This window comes from Seriola dumerili, unplaced genomic scaffold (genome assembly GCF_002260705.1).
Source record: "Seriola dumerili isolate Sdu_G_001 unplaced genomic scaffold, Sdu_1.0 BDQW01000088.1, whole genome shotgun sequence".
NCBI lineage: Eukaryota > Metazoa > Chordata > Actinopteri > Carangiformes > Carangidae > Seriola > Seriola dumerili.
In genome coordinates, this window is record NW_019174343.1 from 4,845,731 (window position 1) to 4,863,122 (window position 17,392).

Below are 17,392 nucleotides of genomic sequence, written 5' to 3' on the forward strand. Positions count from 1 at the left end.
GAAGTTTAGCCTAATAATGTTGAAATAAGAAAAATGCCATTTAAATGTAGATTGTCATAAAGGGCCTGTATTATTTCATGCTGAAACAACATACTATCTGAACTGGGGACCCTTATTGCTTGCTTTTTTGGGGGGCCTTAGTTTGAGCAAAGTATCCTGTGAGCAAAGCTGTGTTTAGATTGTCGACTATGTAGTGTTTGCTGCATAGAAGACTTTGGGATACGTGCAGACAGCAGTTGATAAGCCTACAGTTCCTACCAGTTGTAGTGAAATTGATTAACGTAATTACGTAGTACTTCACTACGCAACGCAACGTGTCCCTGTTCTGTTGACTGGGAAGCCCCTAGCGCGGAGCTGCCAACGCCCGGCGTAAAGACACAAATAGAGGATACGGTAAGGGGAAAAAATGTATTTTTTTCGTCTATAGGGATGTAATTGTGGTTGGTTTTTAGTTTGAATGTTGCCAATGTCATCTACGTTCTACATATGTGGTACATTTGTTGTAATTGTCAGTTTAGATATGTCATTCAGCAACAGCATCCGCTAAGGTTAGCCCAGCTAGTTAGCTAGCAAGCCAATTGGGGAGGACAGTAGTTAGCAAGGCAGGCATACAGTAAGTGCCTGTAACATTCAACAGTACAGTAAATAAATCTCGTTGCACCATGTAGCAACCATATTTCACATCAAATTTAATGGTGAGTTTAGTGAAATTCTAACATTAATTTCTACCTCTAAGCAAAGCCAGTAAACAGCAAAATATGCAGGTAGTTGCTAGCTAGCTGTTAGCTGCTTAACGAGCTGAATAAAAAAGGCGTAACAAACGCTAGGTTCGTATTTTTCTTAATCTAAGCACCGACTCGGAAATAATATTTGTATGGCGTAATGTTTGGATGCTATGGTGCAGGTTCATAATACCGACTGGTTAATAAGATGGAGAGCTAGTAAGTTTGTCGAGAGTTTAAACAACCGGCAGGAAATTAGGCCAGATTGAGGCCGGGGATGTGGCCGAAATTCAGCAGCTAAGGCTATCGCATCCAAGCTAACTTTAGCTTAGACTGGTAGCCATCCCTGCTACGTGATTTTATTATGTTTTTGTTATGTAGTTAGCGTTGATTAAACGCACAGACTGACAGGTAACAGTGTCTCACATCAATCGTTGTCGCATATTTCGGGTGTCATAAATTGTGAGCACACGCACGTAACACAGTAAGTTTTCAGCCAATTCTTAATATGTTTTGGGTTGATATCCCAAGGAAAATGCTTTTGAGTTCTTTCTGAGTTCTGCATGTGTGAGGTTTCAAATGGCCTGATGTCCAAGGATTTTCCTGGTCAAGCCTTGAGCCCATCCCTGAGTATTTGTTTCAGATGCTTGGATGGAAGCTTTGACCAATCATTGAGGAAATGTTGTTAAATCCGATGTAATGCCAGTGGCAACATAGCAGGTTGTTGGGATGCAGTGATGTTGGAGTCTGTGGTTGGCAGAAGAATTCAGTTTTCAATAGAAATGCACATCGCTCAGATTTGATGGAGTTTTTATTATTATAAGTGTTTATTTCTTGCATGATGCAGTGGTTAACACACAGACTTCATTTCAAATTAGGAGCTTTGTTATTGGGAAACTGCCACATCAAACTGAATCTTAGCTGCTTTCACTACTAGTCTTTAAGCTGGCCTGCCCTCAGAGTACTTGCTGGCCGACAAACACAAATGCGTGGATTAAGTCTGGCAGCATTATTGCAGCTGCAGCCACCCTCTGTTGCCCATGGCCATCAGCTTACTTGAGTGTTTAGTTTAGAGTTTGTAAAATATTTCAGAGTTTTTTAGATTTTCTCTTGAAAAACATACTTTGGTTCATACACTTTTGAGTGGCTGTAACAGTATTTACAATGCAGTGAAACTAAGGCCCTGGTCAGACCTGGCATTAACATCCATCTTGGGTGATCTTATCACAAGTGGACAGCTAGTACAGGTGTGAGTGCACCCAAGATGCATTTACAACACATTTGAAATTGGATCACTTTGATACCACATTTGGAGGAGGTATGTACTGGGCCAGACTGAAGGACCACCTACTCAACTGACATCCTCCTGACAGTCCAATTAGGCCTGCCACAGTTTCATAATGAAGTGAAAATATTTTATTTCAAATTGAGAAAACCTTATTTCATTGTAGAGATGTGTGCAGTTAATTGATTTGCTCAGCCCCTCCATGCTCTTTTCTCTCTCTCTCTCTCTCTCTCTCTCTCTCTCTCTCTCTCTCTCTCTCTCTCTCTCCCTCTCTCCCTCTCCTTTTTTTCTCTCTCCCACATACACATAGACACGGACCCTTCAGAGTCGGACTGGCTAAAATCAACAATACATACATGTTTATTTGCATATAGAGTGGGGAAGTGAGATGCGATCACAAGTGGTCACTAGAGACACGTGGAGAAGCATTCTAGCGCCAGATGTGAACTGACGTGCTTAGAGTTGTCCACTGATTGTGATCGGCTCACCTGAGACACATTAATACCAGGTCCGAATACGGCCTAACTGCTTTTTCACCGCCCAAAGTGGTAGGTGTTCTCAAGACAATGGCAGCCCTTGCTTAACAGTTAGTTTAGTTGGTACATAAGGCACAGCTTTCCTTGGTGTTGTGTGCTGGAATGTTGTTGTCTCTTGAATACTTATCTGGAATGCCTGTCTAAACTTTGTAGATCATAATGACATGTAAAGTGGTCGCTTTACATGTTGATATTTTGGGAAAACCCTGAAATATCAGCACAAATTACAGGCATGTGTATAACACACATACATTGAAACATGCTCAAAATTTGGAACATTGGGCTACTAAGCTGTCCAGGTAGCAGTCATCATAGTTGAGACACAATGAAGTATAGGGAAGTAACACCTAACCTGCAAACAAAAAGCCAGTACTGCAAAGATTCTATAGAGCTGTGGCTTCACTTCACCTGTCACCAATGAATGAAGATAATGTCTTTTTATAAAGTCTGGTTAATGGACAAGACAAATCCAGTATTAACTTTATAATGATATGCAACAGAGAAAATTACACATCTCAGCACCTTATCATATATATATACACACACACACACAGTGACCGAGTATTCTGTTGGATCGATGTTGCTGTATTACACAATTACTAGTCATTGTCATGTTCCTTGCAGTGTGGGGTAAAATGGGGTAAAATTCCCTTTGGAGAACCCCATTTTTATTAAATTGCCAGTTTTCAACTTCCCTTCATGCCACCTGCTCACAGGATGTTTGAGGATGTCCTTGTCATTTCTAAGGTCCACCTGCCAGAGAGAAATTTACTGAGGTTGAAATTATTACCATCCCCTCTCCATTCAGGCTCCACAACAAACCAATATAAGTCGCTTCTACAGCAGCAGGCATGGAAACCCTCGCCACCTTCCCACCCACAAAAAATGGCAATTGGCCTTATTGTAACACACAACCACATTAGAGGTACCACATCTAGGAATCAAGGGCAGGGTACAGTTTTTCAGATTTCCTGCTGGTTGGATAGTTAGACAGCTCCCCTCCACACCTTTCTGATGCCGGATTAGAGGGGTCTGTGTCTGACCATCTCTGTAACTTTACAAAATCATTGATCATTTACACCCTCTTCATACAATGATTTGTGAGCTACATGGTGGGTAGAAAGGAGCCAGCGATCAAACCTATTTTTTATTATATACTGTTTTTATATTTATTTTATTTATAACAACTATTTGTGGTGCTTTTCATGTGTACAATTGAGTGCAACACAATGACGAGACTGTCTCCCCACCAGTTTGCGTCAGACTTTCTAGTTGTCCGTCATTTAGATGGAAAATTTCCATCATAATCTATTGTTTCCCACCATTTTAACTCCAGTTTTAGATGATAATGAGACATAGCCTATTTAATAGCATTTGATTTAAATAAAAAACAAACAAAAAAAAACTCTCAGATTATGCATTTATAAGGGCACAGAGAGCAAAGATGAACAGAGATACAGACTATGCGGTCACTTTTCCTGTCAACACCAGCAGATGCTTGATTTTTTTCCCTGCAGTGACAGCTGAGGACAATAAAACACAATGGCCATTGTGCCTAAACAGGGAAATGTGAACAATGCAATTTTACAAAATTAGACAAGTGCAATTAAAAGATGAACAAACCATTGGCATGAAATTGAATTGAACTTATTTGACCTGGTGTATCATTCCAGGGACTTAAACTGCATAGCTTTCTTGAGCGTAATCAAATGCATCAAGGGAAATTGCTTTCAGAGGCGATTGTCATTAGGTTTTACATCTTTGCCTCAGACAGATGACTTCTCTTGGCCATTTTAATTTTGTTCTGAAGGTTGAACCTGCACTCTGCTGCCACACTGCAGACTAGAATTACAGCGCCACTTTAGCCAGAGTTTTGAAGTAGGGGAACATATCTCCCATGAGTGATTAGAAGTCAACATGACTCTGAATGTGGGATTTTCCGATCCTGCAAGTACTTGCTTCACCAAGAGTAAATCCCACAGCACGCGCTACCTCTTCTGTGTGTAGTCACAGACATGCTCAAAGTCCTTCAGTCTGTGGTTCCTTAACGCGCTGTCAGCACCAACATAACTAGAATCTGCCTAAATGACGGACAGCCTTCAGATTTTTCTGATTGTTAAAAAAATTCAGTCACTGAAGGAAAATATTCAGTCAAAGCAATAGGACATGTGATGCCCTAATGTTTTCCCATCTGTATTTTGTCCTATTAGCTGATGCTAATGGGCTGGTGCTAATGCCAGGTTGGAGTTGGTTCAATTTGCAAACCTTCTAAGAACCGCTTTTCTTTCCCACGGGATAGAGGGCCACAATAGACCTTCATGATTGCGTGACTGTTTACATCTTGTATACAGCTAGCTATGCTAGCACTAAGCACAACAACAACAACAATGGCGGACTACATTCGCTCTTTACAAGGGTTTTGCTTTGCTTTTCACATCCATACTGAAGCTGTGGTTTTTCTTCTTTGGATTAGGCAGACTAGATGCTACACTAGCTTTTTTTTTTTTTTTTTAAATGGTGATCACAAAGTTTTAGTTGCTCTTGTTGGTCACTATAATCCCCACCCTGTGCCCCAGACATAAGCGGTTCTGCGTTTTAGATCAGCAAAATGTTGGTGCTGCTCTTGATACAGTTTTCCAGGACGAGAGCCGGATCTTTAGCTGTCAAAACAGAGGGCTGATTCAAGATTAGGCACTGCCCCTGAACCGGCCCTATAACTGCCTTGATGGTAAATGGGCAAAAGCTGTTTAGTCTGTGCCTTAGCTTGGGCTGCTTCCATGAGTGTAATGTATTAGTCATTGGCCATTAGCAGAGTCAGACCTACTCTTTAATTGCATTTTTATTCAGTAGTCGATCTTCTTGGGCAGGAAAACTCTTCTTGAGGGTAATAGAAAAAAGTTCTTCTAAAATTTGTTTTGTAGCCAGCAGCACCAAATATTATATAAAGGCCTATCTAACATAATGGCAGCCTACTTTGCAAAGGAATGAATATGTTAAAGAAATCAGTGTATTCGTTGTGTGTCTGCAAGATATTCATCTGTGTTCTGTTCCTTTGTTAAACCACATTGATACTGTAACATTTGGTGCCTGCCGTTTTGTCTCTCCCGCTTCTCTCAGTGACACCCCCACCCCCACACACTGCTGCAGAGTTCTGCAGTGGCTTAGCGCTGACATACTGTAACTTGTGGAGGAGAAACAGGGGAATACTGTGGTCCACATACAACATATAGTATAGTCTCAAAATGCTCGCTGCATGAAGATGCACTGCGTAGCTACGGACAGATTCACGGTGAACTTCTATGATTTTACTTTATAGGCCTTTTTAATTGGAGATATTTTGTCACAGTAAGAAAACCCCAGGTGTAAATGATGACTGAATTTATGGTTGCAACCAGCTGTTATGTTCATTGTAGATTAGTCAGCAGATTATTTTCTTGATTGTTTGATCTGTAAAATGTCAGAAAATATTTATAAATGTCCATCAAAATTTCCCACAAACCTAGGTGGCATGTTTGGGTTTTTTCGTCTGACAGTGAAAAGCAGCAGATCCTCTCATCTGAGAAGTTAAACCCACGTAATGTTTGGCATCTTTCCAGGAAAAATTATGGAACTCGATGATTAAAATAGTTGCCGATTTTATTTTCTGTTCATTTATCAGTATCAGCTCTAGCTGAATTCCATGCAGTAGCTTCAGTTTCAGGGTTCTGGCATTGTTCCTGCTGGCTCACTGTCACACTGTCAGGGTTTACCAGGACACTTGAATAGAACAGAGCCATCATTAATATTATTAGTAACACCTGTGCTTTTGCTACAAGTCAAAGTGTCTGTTGTGAAGAAAACCTGCTGAGGTTTCTTGTAAGCATTGTCATCCATATTCTGGCAGCTGTGTCAAGGTACTTGTTTTCTGCTGCTTTGCAGCTGAAGAGGTGACCTTTTAATGACCACAACATTGTTCGGATTCTGAAAATAGTCAGGTCATGATCGTTTAGCCTCAGGTTTCTTGGTTTAGTTTCAGCTTTGGTCTGTGGTATTGGGTCGGCCATGTGGTTTTAAAAGAAGAAAGGATTATTTTATCCAGATCCTAGCGTCAAAATTCAAATAGAATTGTTACAGGTTCAAATGGTCAGCTGCTTGGTTGTGAGGTGAGGTTTTAAATTCCAAACTAATGCAGGCTACAGATATTAATGACCGTTTACAGTGACATGTTTTATTTTTTTGCAGACATCTGTTAGCTTTGACATTCAGACAAAGGTCCATAAATCTTATTTTCACCAAGTTTGCTTTAAAGCAGCAAAGGATAACAAATTCTGTTCAGTTTTTTGAGCTTGTTGTGATGCTGTTGTTATTGTATCATACTAAAACAATTGTTGATTTTATTTCTGATCTGTGTCTTGGGAATTTTGTGTAAAGGAGAAAACCCCAGTCTGGTGTTTTTTCCTCTGCTTTCACATTTCCTCCACCCAAATACTGGGGTAGCACAGCCACAAAGTGTGCAATGTCTTTGTGTGAAGTACATTGATACTGTGTTGTTTGGTCCCCAAATGGGGCTCCAGCTGTGGATCTGTACAATCGCTTTAATCCCTTAAATTAGAAAATCTCATCTGGACATCTGGACACTTCCATTGACTCTGTGGTTGATCAGGGAGGTTCAGTTATTAATCGCTGACTGGACAGGGTTATCTCCCCATAAATGTCCCAGAGTCAAGTAGATAATGAGATTTTTACACAGGCCTTGGGTCAGGGTAATTCAATTTTTCAGTTATGTTTAAGTGCTTTTACCAACAGTTTGTCATTGACCAGTAATGAAAGAGCCATCTGGTGTTGAGCTGCTCAAAGTCTCCCCCAGAAAAGTGGTCAGTAACCACCCCATGCTTTCTTCTCCTTCTGTATATCCTGCTCACACAAAATGTCCACACAGTAGAATACAGTTCTAATTTAGATCAAAGTAATCCACAAAGATTGAAAGCTGTAATTGATGCCAGTAGTGCCTTTACTAAGAATTGACCCGAGGGAGAGGCAAATACTTAGGCAGTGAAATACTTAGTGTAGAGTTTAGAGTTTTGGTTTCATGTTTATATTAAAAGAACTAAAATGGGTGAATGCCAAACAAGCAAAATTACATCCACTGTGTCTCTGTGTTGTTTCCCTGTGTATTGTGTAGCCAGTAGTTTTAGCCTGTGCTCATGGTGAGTGTCTCTGTGACTTTACAGTGCCATTAACTAATGAAGTTTCCTCTCTTTGTTCTTCTGTTGCAGATCTTGAATGAGTAGCGAAGACTGTAAAACACAGCTATGCAGACCATCAAGTGTGTTGTAGTTGGGGACGGTGCTGTGGGTAAAACCTGCCTGCTCATCTCTTACACCACAAACAAGTTTCCCTCTGAATATGTACCTACGGTAGGTGTTGTACTGGCTGGATAGAAAGGACTTGAACTTGTGTAAATGTAAATATAGTCCATACTTTAGTCACTACTTGCTCAAGGTTGACAGATGATAGTCCAACTTCCACCCTCTGTGCTAGCTCTCTGCACAATTACCCAGGGATGCCATGGTGTGGAAAACACTTTAAGTTCAGGAGGGGATGTTTAATTTGGAACATGACTGATTTTGGTTTAGTAAACCCCCTGAACAAAAAAATTACAGACTTTATTATTCTAACTACAGGTTATGTGTGTTAGTCGTTTAGTCAGGTTAATCCATCCTTTTTAACTAATGGCACCAATAATTGTAACCATAAACAAGTAGTCAATTTAAAGACCCTCCCAGATCATCCACTGTTACAGAACATTATGGTTGTTCAAAATACGTAACAAGAAATCTATCATGTTTTCTTTGCTGCCCTAAACATGGTAAACCAATCAGTTTTGACCACTTGCAGCAGGATTGAGGTTCCATTGGGAACACAGCCAAATCTGGAGCTGTATCAGCTGGAACCATTCTGTTTGAGCCAGAATGTATGTTTCAGTATTGACACCATATTTGTCTTACAGTAATAAAATGTCACATTTTTATAATAACTAACTGTTGGTTTTGGTCTGTGTGTTGTAGGTGTTTGATAACTATGCTGTAACTGTAATGATTGGAGGTGAGCCCTACACTCTGGGCTTGTTTGATACAGCAGGTATGTCTTTTCTTTTTCCAACCTACACTTGTTTAGGTCTGTTCATCCAGGTTATCCAGTTTATGTAACTATTGTCTATTAAGCCTTTTTCAATATATTTTGCACGTTTTGTACTATGAAGTGTTTTTATGAAGTAAAATGGAAAGCATGTAAAAAATTATGAGTTGTCATCCTTCACATTCATCCACAGACTAACATGTAGAGTGTGTCAACTGCAGTTTTATTTTAGACTGAGGTGTGCCCTGTGGTTTTGGGGCTCTGCCGACAGATTTGTCCCACTTTGTCCAATGTATCAGTGCTTGTAACTCAATGGCCAGACTGCGAGTTATACATGTTTGTATGTGGTTTCTGCAGGTCAGGAAGACTACGACAGGTTACGACCTCTGAGCTATCCTCAGACAGATGTCTTCCTGGTCTGTTTCTCTGTTGTGTCTCCCTCCTCCTTTGAAAACGTTAAAGAAAAGGCAAGTGTAACCTTTCCTTTTTTTCTTGCCCCTGGTCTTTTTCCTCTCCACTGTGAATTCTGAATGTTTTGTTGTTGTTTTTTTTTGGTTTGTTTAATACCACAAATTAATAATTCCTGAACTGAACTGTGTAGACCTCTAAAATAAAATTGTAAAGAGGCGTAGACTAGGGCAAGGGTATGAAACCACTATACCCACTGTATGCCTCTCCTGAGTCTAAGCCTTGGACATGATCAGAACATCATGAGTTGTTCAATGTTAACAAATAATCTTTTTTACTTTTTTTCTTTGTAAAAGTAATGAGTAACTCTTCTGTCCAGAACAGTACTAGACACACATTCATCATCAAATATAGAAATAAAAGAGAAGTTGTGTGAAGAAAATAAATGATCTGTCAGAGGCTACAGGACCCTTTTCATAGAAAAGGGATCTGTCGTAATCATTTCTGAAAGAAGTGAGAGTGAATCAAACTTGAGTTAGTGTGGAGGAAACATTTGTTGACAACCTGATGTCAAATGCATGTGATATGGTGTGTTGATTGTTCTTGTCCTTGGTTTGTGTATCCAGTGGGTTCCAGAGATCACCCATCACTGTCCAAAGACCCCCTTCCTCCTAGTTGGGACTCAGATTGACTTGCGGGATGACCCCTCAACTATAGAGAAGCTGGCCAAGAACAAGCAAAAGCCTATCACTCCGGAGACAGCTGAGAAGCTGGCAAGAGACCTCAAGGCTGTGAAATATGTGGAGTGCTCAGCCCTCACACAGGTAATACACAGTATACATGTATATTTATGACTTACAGTGTCTCTCACACACGCACAGTTCACACCATTATGGCAAGAGCAAAGAAAGTGGAGGAAAGAGGAACATGTCTATATTTCCCCCAGGACTGCACGCTGTGGTTGAGTTTGGTTCTGCATGCTGGTTTGTTTTCAGTGACTTGTGTAACTCATGAACTCAGTGGTCTTGCTAATTATAAAACATTAGAGGCTTTCTTGAATGAAAAACCTTGCTGTAGATAGGTGTATCCTGGTCACAGCAAGAAGGCTGCATTTAGTTGTATTTAGTGCTGGTGAGGAGAGCAGTGTAGGTTCTCTTTACCAAAGCATCAATAACCTCATGACGGATGGCTTCAAATTTCCTTTTGGTGGTAAAATGTCTTGTAACATGAAAATGCTGCTATTGGTGAAGTTAGAGAGATAACTTTGATTTCTGTGGAAAAGGGGTCATGGTCGTACAGGCGAGCTGACTGCTAGCCTCTTCAGTAGCATGCCTGGCTTAATTTCCATTTCACTATTTTAGTTTAATGTTTCTAATGAGAATTGTAATGTCAGTGTTTTGTTACACCCAATAAATGATATTCTTTTATTGGAAGAGTTTAAAAAGGACAAAATGAAAACAGCACATTACTGTGTATCCCAGTATTGGATTTTATATCGCAGTAGTCAGGACTTGTGTTGGATTGTCTGGATTGTTGGTTAGTAAATCAGTCTATGCTGTTATGAATTGATCTGCTTGGGTATTTGTGTGGCATTGATGCATTGCTGTTAGAAACTCATAGAGAGAACATGACTCAGAGAACATATGCGTTAGACCTCACTCAGACGGAGAACAATAGTGTTGATGGAGCTGAGGTGTAGCCCTCGGGCCCCCGCACTGCTCCTTCCTTCCCTCCCCCCTCCTCCTTGGCACTACTGTTGCATAGCTGCTGATGTAATTTCCTGTTTCCTGTCAGGGATCTCAGCACTCAGTCCACAACTCACTTTCAGCTCACTGATGAATGCCTGCCCTCTCTCTTTGCAGTAGAGTTCATCTCAACACTGTTGCACTCCACTCTTCATCTTTGTACCATGCATCTTCTTCACACAGTCGTCCTGTAACTCCTAGATCTCCTGTACTTCACACATACTTTTCTCCTTGTTCTGCCATGTTCCTCTTATCCTCCCCTCCCATCTATCTCTTTCTGTGTTTGCTGTGCTAATTGTGCTGTTGTTCTCTTCCCTCTCCTGTCGTTATAGCGAGGGCTGAAGAATGTATTTGACGAAGCTATCCTAGCTGCCCTAGAGCCACCCGAGACGCAGAGAAAGAGGAAATGCTGTATATTTTAAACTCTCTGTGCCACTCATCTCATCGCCTCCTCTGATTGCCATTATTCTCTGCATTTTTCATTCCTTCACCCCATCTCTTTCCTGTCCTCTCCTCCCCTCGATCTCTTAACATGTGCTGCTTTTTAAATCTAGACCAGTCTCAATCTCAGCCATCAAACTAACCAAGTAGTCTTTCTGATACCGGTAACTCCCAAAACAAACTACTACTCTGTAGTGCACTACAACTAACCTCTGTGTTGTGGCCTAGTTAACTCAAGGCCTCACTGCACTTCAATGACTTTTTGCCTTTTTCTAACCTGTAACAGCTGATATTTGGTTTGTTTGGTGTGGTAATGAACTTCATATCTTATTCTGGAGTGGTTTACATCCGTTCAGTTTTACATCACAGGTTTTGTACGTCATCACTGTAACATTTTTAGTTTTCTTATTTTGGCCCAGTGCTCATTAATGTGGCCAACAGTAGAGCTGTATCTTACAGAGGATGTAGGATGTAATTTGGGATGTAGCCATTGTTTGTTAGTTCTTCCCCTCTGTCCTGTAGTAGTAGTTTACGTGGGGAAGGTCTGGACTACAGCGAGGGTGGTGGCTTTACATGGCTCCACACTGAGATTGATCTCAACACTAAACAGAGCTTCCATTTCTAATGCTCATGTATTTTTTGTACAACTGTTGATGTCCGATTAAACAGAACTTGAGTCTGACTGTGGTTGGTATACTTACATATACGCTGCATTCAGAAAATGTTCACACCCTTCACTTTTCTCGTATATTGTTCTGTTGCAGCCTTTATGCTAAAATTTTTGCAATTAATTTTTTCCCTCATCCGTCCTACACTCAATACCCCATAATAACAGAGTGAAAACAGAATTTTAGAATTTTTTTCAAATTCATTAAAAAGGAAACACTGAAATCTCACATTGACATAAGTATTCAGACCCTTTGCTATGACACTTGAAATTTAGCTCAGGTTCCTCCCATTTCTTTTGATCATCTTGATGATCTTGAGATGTTTCTACACCTGTAGTCAATTGAAATGATTGGACATGATTTGGAAAGGCACACACTCATCTATTTAAGGTCTCACAGCTATTCTTATGTTTCAAATACATGGGCCAGAAATGGCCATCAAACAGGCTGGGGGTGTCTAGCATCACGTAGTTCCTACAGCACCTCCTCTATTTGCATTTTTCATATGGGATGGAAAAAAAGCAACGTTGGTTCAGCATGTCGATCAAAGGTCTGTAGGTGTAAAGAAGGAAGTCCTCCCCAATAAGGATGTGAGTCTCCTCCTCCTTATGGTCAGACTTTGGTCTTTGGTGTCTTGGTTTGTGTCGAGCCACAGACCTGGGGAACGGTACAAAAACATTTCTGCTGCATACATGGTTCCCAAGAGCACAGTGGCCTCCGTAATTCATTAATGGAAGAAGTTTGGAACACGTCCAGGGATCCTGTGGAGATGGGAGAACCATCACTGCAGTACTACACTGATCTGGGCTTTATGGCAGAGTGGCCAGACAGAAGCCTCTGCTCAGTGAAAGACGCATGAAAGCTGCTTGGTGTTTGTAATAATAATCTTAATAACTCTCAGACTAGGGCTGAACGATTTGGGAAAATAATCAAATTGCGAATTTTTTTAAATTTTTTTTACCAATATTGTGATTGGGATTTGATATGCGATTATTTTTTGTGATTAGTTCCTTATCTTCCGTATTATTCAACACAAACAGGCAATAAATCATTCTATATTATGACTAACACAATATTAGATGGATTAAACATAAACTGTTCTTTGCTGTTGGCCAGGCCTGTATGTCATGATTAAATTAGACGATGCATGGATTGATATGAATGACATATTTCTATTTCACAAATTTACAGCCTTGTAAGCATGTAATAATTATCATGACAACATAACAAAGCACTGCCAAATAAGCGTGGTGTAAACATTAATCTGAAAGTCAGTAACAAATCACTGTTGTACGGCTTGACCACATGTCAGTTGTAGTAGCGAAAAACTCAGCTGTGTTCAGCTCCACTGCGACTCTCAGCTTGTATTTTTTAAACAGCATGGCAACCTGACTAAAATATGAGTGGGAGGGTACGCTGTACCGCTTATCCTGTGTATTTATCAAATCTGTAAACCCAGGCTTGGTCACCGTGCTGAGAGGCACCGTATCTTTCCCTATGAACTCTGTTATTTTCTGAGTAATTTCCCCATGCCAGAGTTATGCTTTCAAACATTTCGGTCAGTGATCCTTGGCGGGTGGTATTTGGCTTACTTGACACACTGGTGGGCGGCATATTAGCAATGCAACTATCGTACATGGCTCTGGTGTTTTTTTAAGTGCTGATACAGGTTAGTAGTGTTGCCCTGTGAGTTCGCAATGGTAGGCTGGTTCTGCACAATACTTGACGTTCTTTTTTTTAAAGCCAAAATAGTTCCACACAACCGACATACTGCTCCTCTTTAACACTAAAGTTTCCGCAGTGCCAGGTTCTGTCGAGCCTGAGGCCGTTATACGACAGGTCAAAGTGTAGCATGCCAAGTTGTTGCTCCCTGTTTTAGCCGACTGCTCTACTCTCGAGTGTACCGGAGTGTAATTGCAGCCTTTGCGGTTAGAAAATCTTGTTTTATCATATCGTGATATAATCGCAAATGCAATTAATTGTTCAGCCCTATCTCAGACTGTGAGAAACAAGATTCTCTGGTCTGATGAAACCTATTTGGCCTTAATTCTTAGTGTCATGTTTGGAGGAAACCAGGCACCACTCATCACCTGCTCAATACCGTGCCAACAGTAAAGCACAGTGGTGGCACTGGTCAGGGTTGAGGGAAAACTGAATGGAGCAAAGTACAGACATCCTTAATGAAAACCTGGTCCATAGCACGCAGGCAAAAACTAAAAATTGAAATGATTTTAGAATGAGGCTGCAACATAAAAGGTGAAAAAGAAGAGCAGGTCTGAACACTTTCTGAATGTAGGACTTTTAAATACTAATGTCATACATAGGGAGTGTTTGGCCATTTTGGCTTCATAATCACTAGATAAAGGTTTTTCTCTTTGGCAGTATATGATACTTGGTTTATTGCTAAGCTACACATGATGTTTCTTTAAGTTGTAGTATTCTGAAAAATACATCTGCCTGGTTTGGCCCAACCTTCTCTATATATGACACTAATGTGCCATTAACTGTGGTCCATATCCTGCTATCTTGGAAGTCCAGAAAATATAACGGCTACAATTGTGTGAAATTACCTGTTACTGAATTAATAAAGGACAAATGAACTTGCTCTCCTCTCTGTGGCTCTCTTCTTTTTCCAGTGCTTTATCACAGAAGAATTTAGCGGGGTTAGTTGACTGAGTTAAGCAACGCTGTGGGGCTTACTGGTTTATTGCATAGAGCAGCTCTGTGTCACAGCAGCTCTGGTTACTTCACATGACCGACCTCATGGTGTAAGCAGCTCTGCTCAGGGCCAAATACAAAGAGAAAAAACATTCACCCCCTTTTAAGCTGAGCATGGTGATTATTGTTATTGTAAAATATCTTTTCTGTGTTGAGTCTAGATGCCTTCTTGCACAAAGTTAGTCAGCAGTTTTAATCTAAAGTCGAGAAAAAAAAAAACACGAGGTTTGTGATTAAAAATGTTTTTTCCATTTTTGTTTTATGCTGTAGCGTCGGGGGTCGTGCTGTGTTTTTCCTCCACTTTCTTGTTTGTCTTGCCTTTGATTTCAGCTGCACTTAAACACGCATGTGATTTATGTGTTGACACTTTATCCCCTCACACAACTAACTGATACAGCCACATTGAAAGGGAAACACGATGTTCTCTTGAGTTGTGTGTTGTATATCTGTTTTAATCTTGAAATAATTATATATTTGTTGAATATTTTTTTTGTCCCCGACAGCTCTCACATTCTTTTCTTATGATACCCCACTAAATGATGTTATATGCTGCTTCTATTTTCTTCTGTTAAAGCTGATTGTTCCCCTCAACCTTTTTATTTGACCCATGTGTGTGTTTGATGCCCCCTCATTGAGCCCGTATGTTTGTGTGTTTGTGTTCACAGAAAGGCCTAAAGAATGTGTTTGATGAGGCGATATTGGCTGCATTGGAGCCCCCAGAGCCCAAGAAGAAACGCAAATGTGTGCTGCTATGAGAGGCTCCTACCTTTTTCAAAGCACACACACATAACTCATCCACACATTTAAATACATACACACACACACACACACACACACACACACACACACACACACGCCCCCCTCCCCCTGCCCCCACACCCCTTTCCCTTGCTCTGCTAAGGCTGGTTGACAGCACTGTCTTCCACAGGGAAGACTAGAAGGAAAACAGCCGACCAAGATTCAGATAATTCTCTGCAATAATAAGAAGCTTCACCCCCAAGTCTGAGTTTGGGACAGAAGATGAACCTAACCTGGCCAACAGGGTGCTGTGGGCTCCGGGCAGACGGTGATCCAGATACCAAGCTTACACACATGTACAATTCATTCTGTCGAGCTTTTGATAGATTGATTTTAATTCAGTGCTGTGGCCTAATCAACCTCTAGAAGCCCAGCTGTTAAGTTGTCCTCAGCCACTGTAAAGGTTTCATGGATATAAGCCCCACCCCGGCCCCTCCCAGCCACCTGATTGGTGGCTGCTCATGCTGCTGGTCCCGCCCTCTCTGTTAATGAGCACACTCATCGCCAGATCCCTACGTTCTTTGTCAGCACTACCAGAAGAAATGCTAACAGAGTAGTTTTGTTTGCCAACAATCCCCTTTTCTCCTCAAACATATGACAAGTCGGAGATATTTATTCCACGATCCAGATAGACGCACTCTCAACCACTAAGGAAACTGTGTAGGTCTGACAGGACTTGGTAATTCAGGGCAATAAGGCTAAAACACACACTCTTTGAGGAAATTAAACTGGTAAATGTTGCCATCTACTATCCAGTCCTCCTAGTGCGGACTTTCACAGTGCAGAGTCGCAGTCCATTTGGAGTGTGGTGATCACTTGAAGAGCTAAAGGCATCCAGTAGTAATGGGTCCGCTAGTCGACCACAGGAATTGGCCTTTTAGATGCAGGGAACTTAAACAGTGTTAGCAGAACAAGCGGTGTATTCTTCATGCGTTGCCAGGGACCAAGGGAGAGTAAAGCAGGATACTGTTCTAACATTGTCACCACCTTACACTTGGAACGGGTACAGCACAGACATCCGTGTAAAACCAATGTTTCTTGGCTGGAGTTGCGTATTTAAACAACTGATCAGTGAACATGAATTTCCACCAGATTTCTGTGCCAGGTCAGAATTTGGTGCCTTCCTGTAGTGAGTTGAGTCCAGGCTGTATGTCTGAGGTGTGAAGGGCTGTCCAGTCTGTTGTACCTGTTCAAGCTGTGCGGTGCTGCATGTAGCTGAACCTTGGTCTCTGTTCTAAATGATAGGTTTAACAGATGTAATTATAATGTAAGCTGGCACACAATGTTGATGTAGGCTCCAGGTGTTTTTACCAAAATCTTTTTTCTTCATTATTTCTGTTTGTGCTGTTTTTTTTATTTTATATATATATAAATATATAAAAAAAAAAGGTTACTTTCACTCCTTTTACATTTAGGGGTCGGAACTCATCCGAACTCTTACCTGCCAGTTTATACCAAGAAAACCTCTGATTGGTTTAGTTGAATAAAAACCTCCAGTGGCAGAGAGACTGTTTGGTAAAGATTATTTGTGATTGGTTGGTTCTTGTTTTTCTTTACTGGTGGCTTAGAGTTGGGTTGACGTCCAGCCCAAGTCAGTATAATTATTATAACCTGTTGTTGTTTTGGTGCAAAACCAAATGCTTTGTTTAAAGTCTTTGTTCTTTGTATATGCATTCTTTTCAAAAATATTAAACTTATACCTTAATTGCCTTTAACATGTTTCCCTTGCCATTCTTTTTATTTTTATTGTGACTGGTGAACTATAAAATAACCTACTCATCTCCAAACAATTGTTTTAATGACTGGAAGGTTCTTTCTGTATGTTGGCTTTCTTGTGCTGTATTAAGTATTTTCCTCCTAACAGAAGAGGTTAATCTCTACCAGAGCTTGCAACAAAATCAAAGGTCAAATTTTATATAGATGAACCTATAATTCAAAGCGGCTAACATGGTAT

General features: G+C 40.7%; 1 protein-coding gene across 2 annotated transcripts; it reads left to right on the forward strand.

Annotated features, from left to right (window-relative positions):
- Window positions 1-313: 313 nt before the first annotated feature.
- On the forward strand, window positions 314-17,153 carry LOC111221873 (cell division control protein 42 homolog). Of its 2 annotated transcripts, none has more exons than XM_022745459.1 (6): window positions 314-393; window positions 7,799-7,939; window positions 8,591-8,663; window positions 9,018-9,127; window positions 9,695-9,892; window positions 15,306-17,153. In XM_022745459.1, the coding sequence occupies exons 2-6, from the start codon at window positions 7,835-7,837 to the stop codon at window positions 15,393-15,395; spliced, it is 576 nt and encodes a 191-aa protein (XP_022601180.1). In that variant the 5' UTR covers window positions 314-393; window positions 7,799-7,834; the 3' UTR covers window positions 15,396-17,153. The 2 variants fall into 2 exon arrangements, with proteins under 2 accessions (XP_022601180.1, XP_022601181.1); XM_022745460.1 differs by lacking the exon at window positions 15,306-17,153 and adding an exon at window positions 11,146-11,936.
- Window positions 17,154-17,392: the final 239 nt, after the last annotated feature.

Excerpts from the sequence above, each read along its gene's own strand:
- LOC111221873 (XM_022745459.1), top strand. The coding sequence starts at position 7,835 with ATGCAGACCATCAAGTGTGTTGTAGTTGGGGACGGTGCTGTGGGTAAA. Across the intron at positions 7,940-8,590 it reads CCTCTGAATATGTACCTACG|GTGTTTGATAACTATGCTGT; the intron begins GTAGGTGTTGTA and ends TGTGTGTTGTAG. Across the intron at positions 9,893-15,305 it reads AGTGCTCAGCCCTCACACAG|AAAGGCCTAAAGAATGTGTT; the intron begins GTAATACACAGT and ends TTGTGTTCACAG.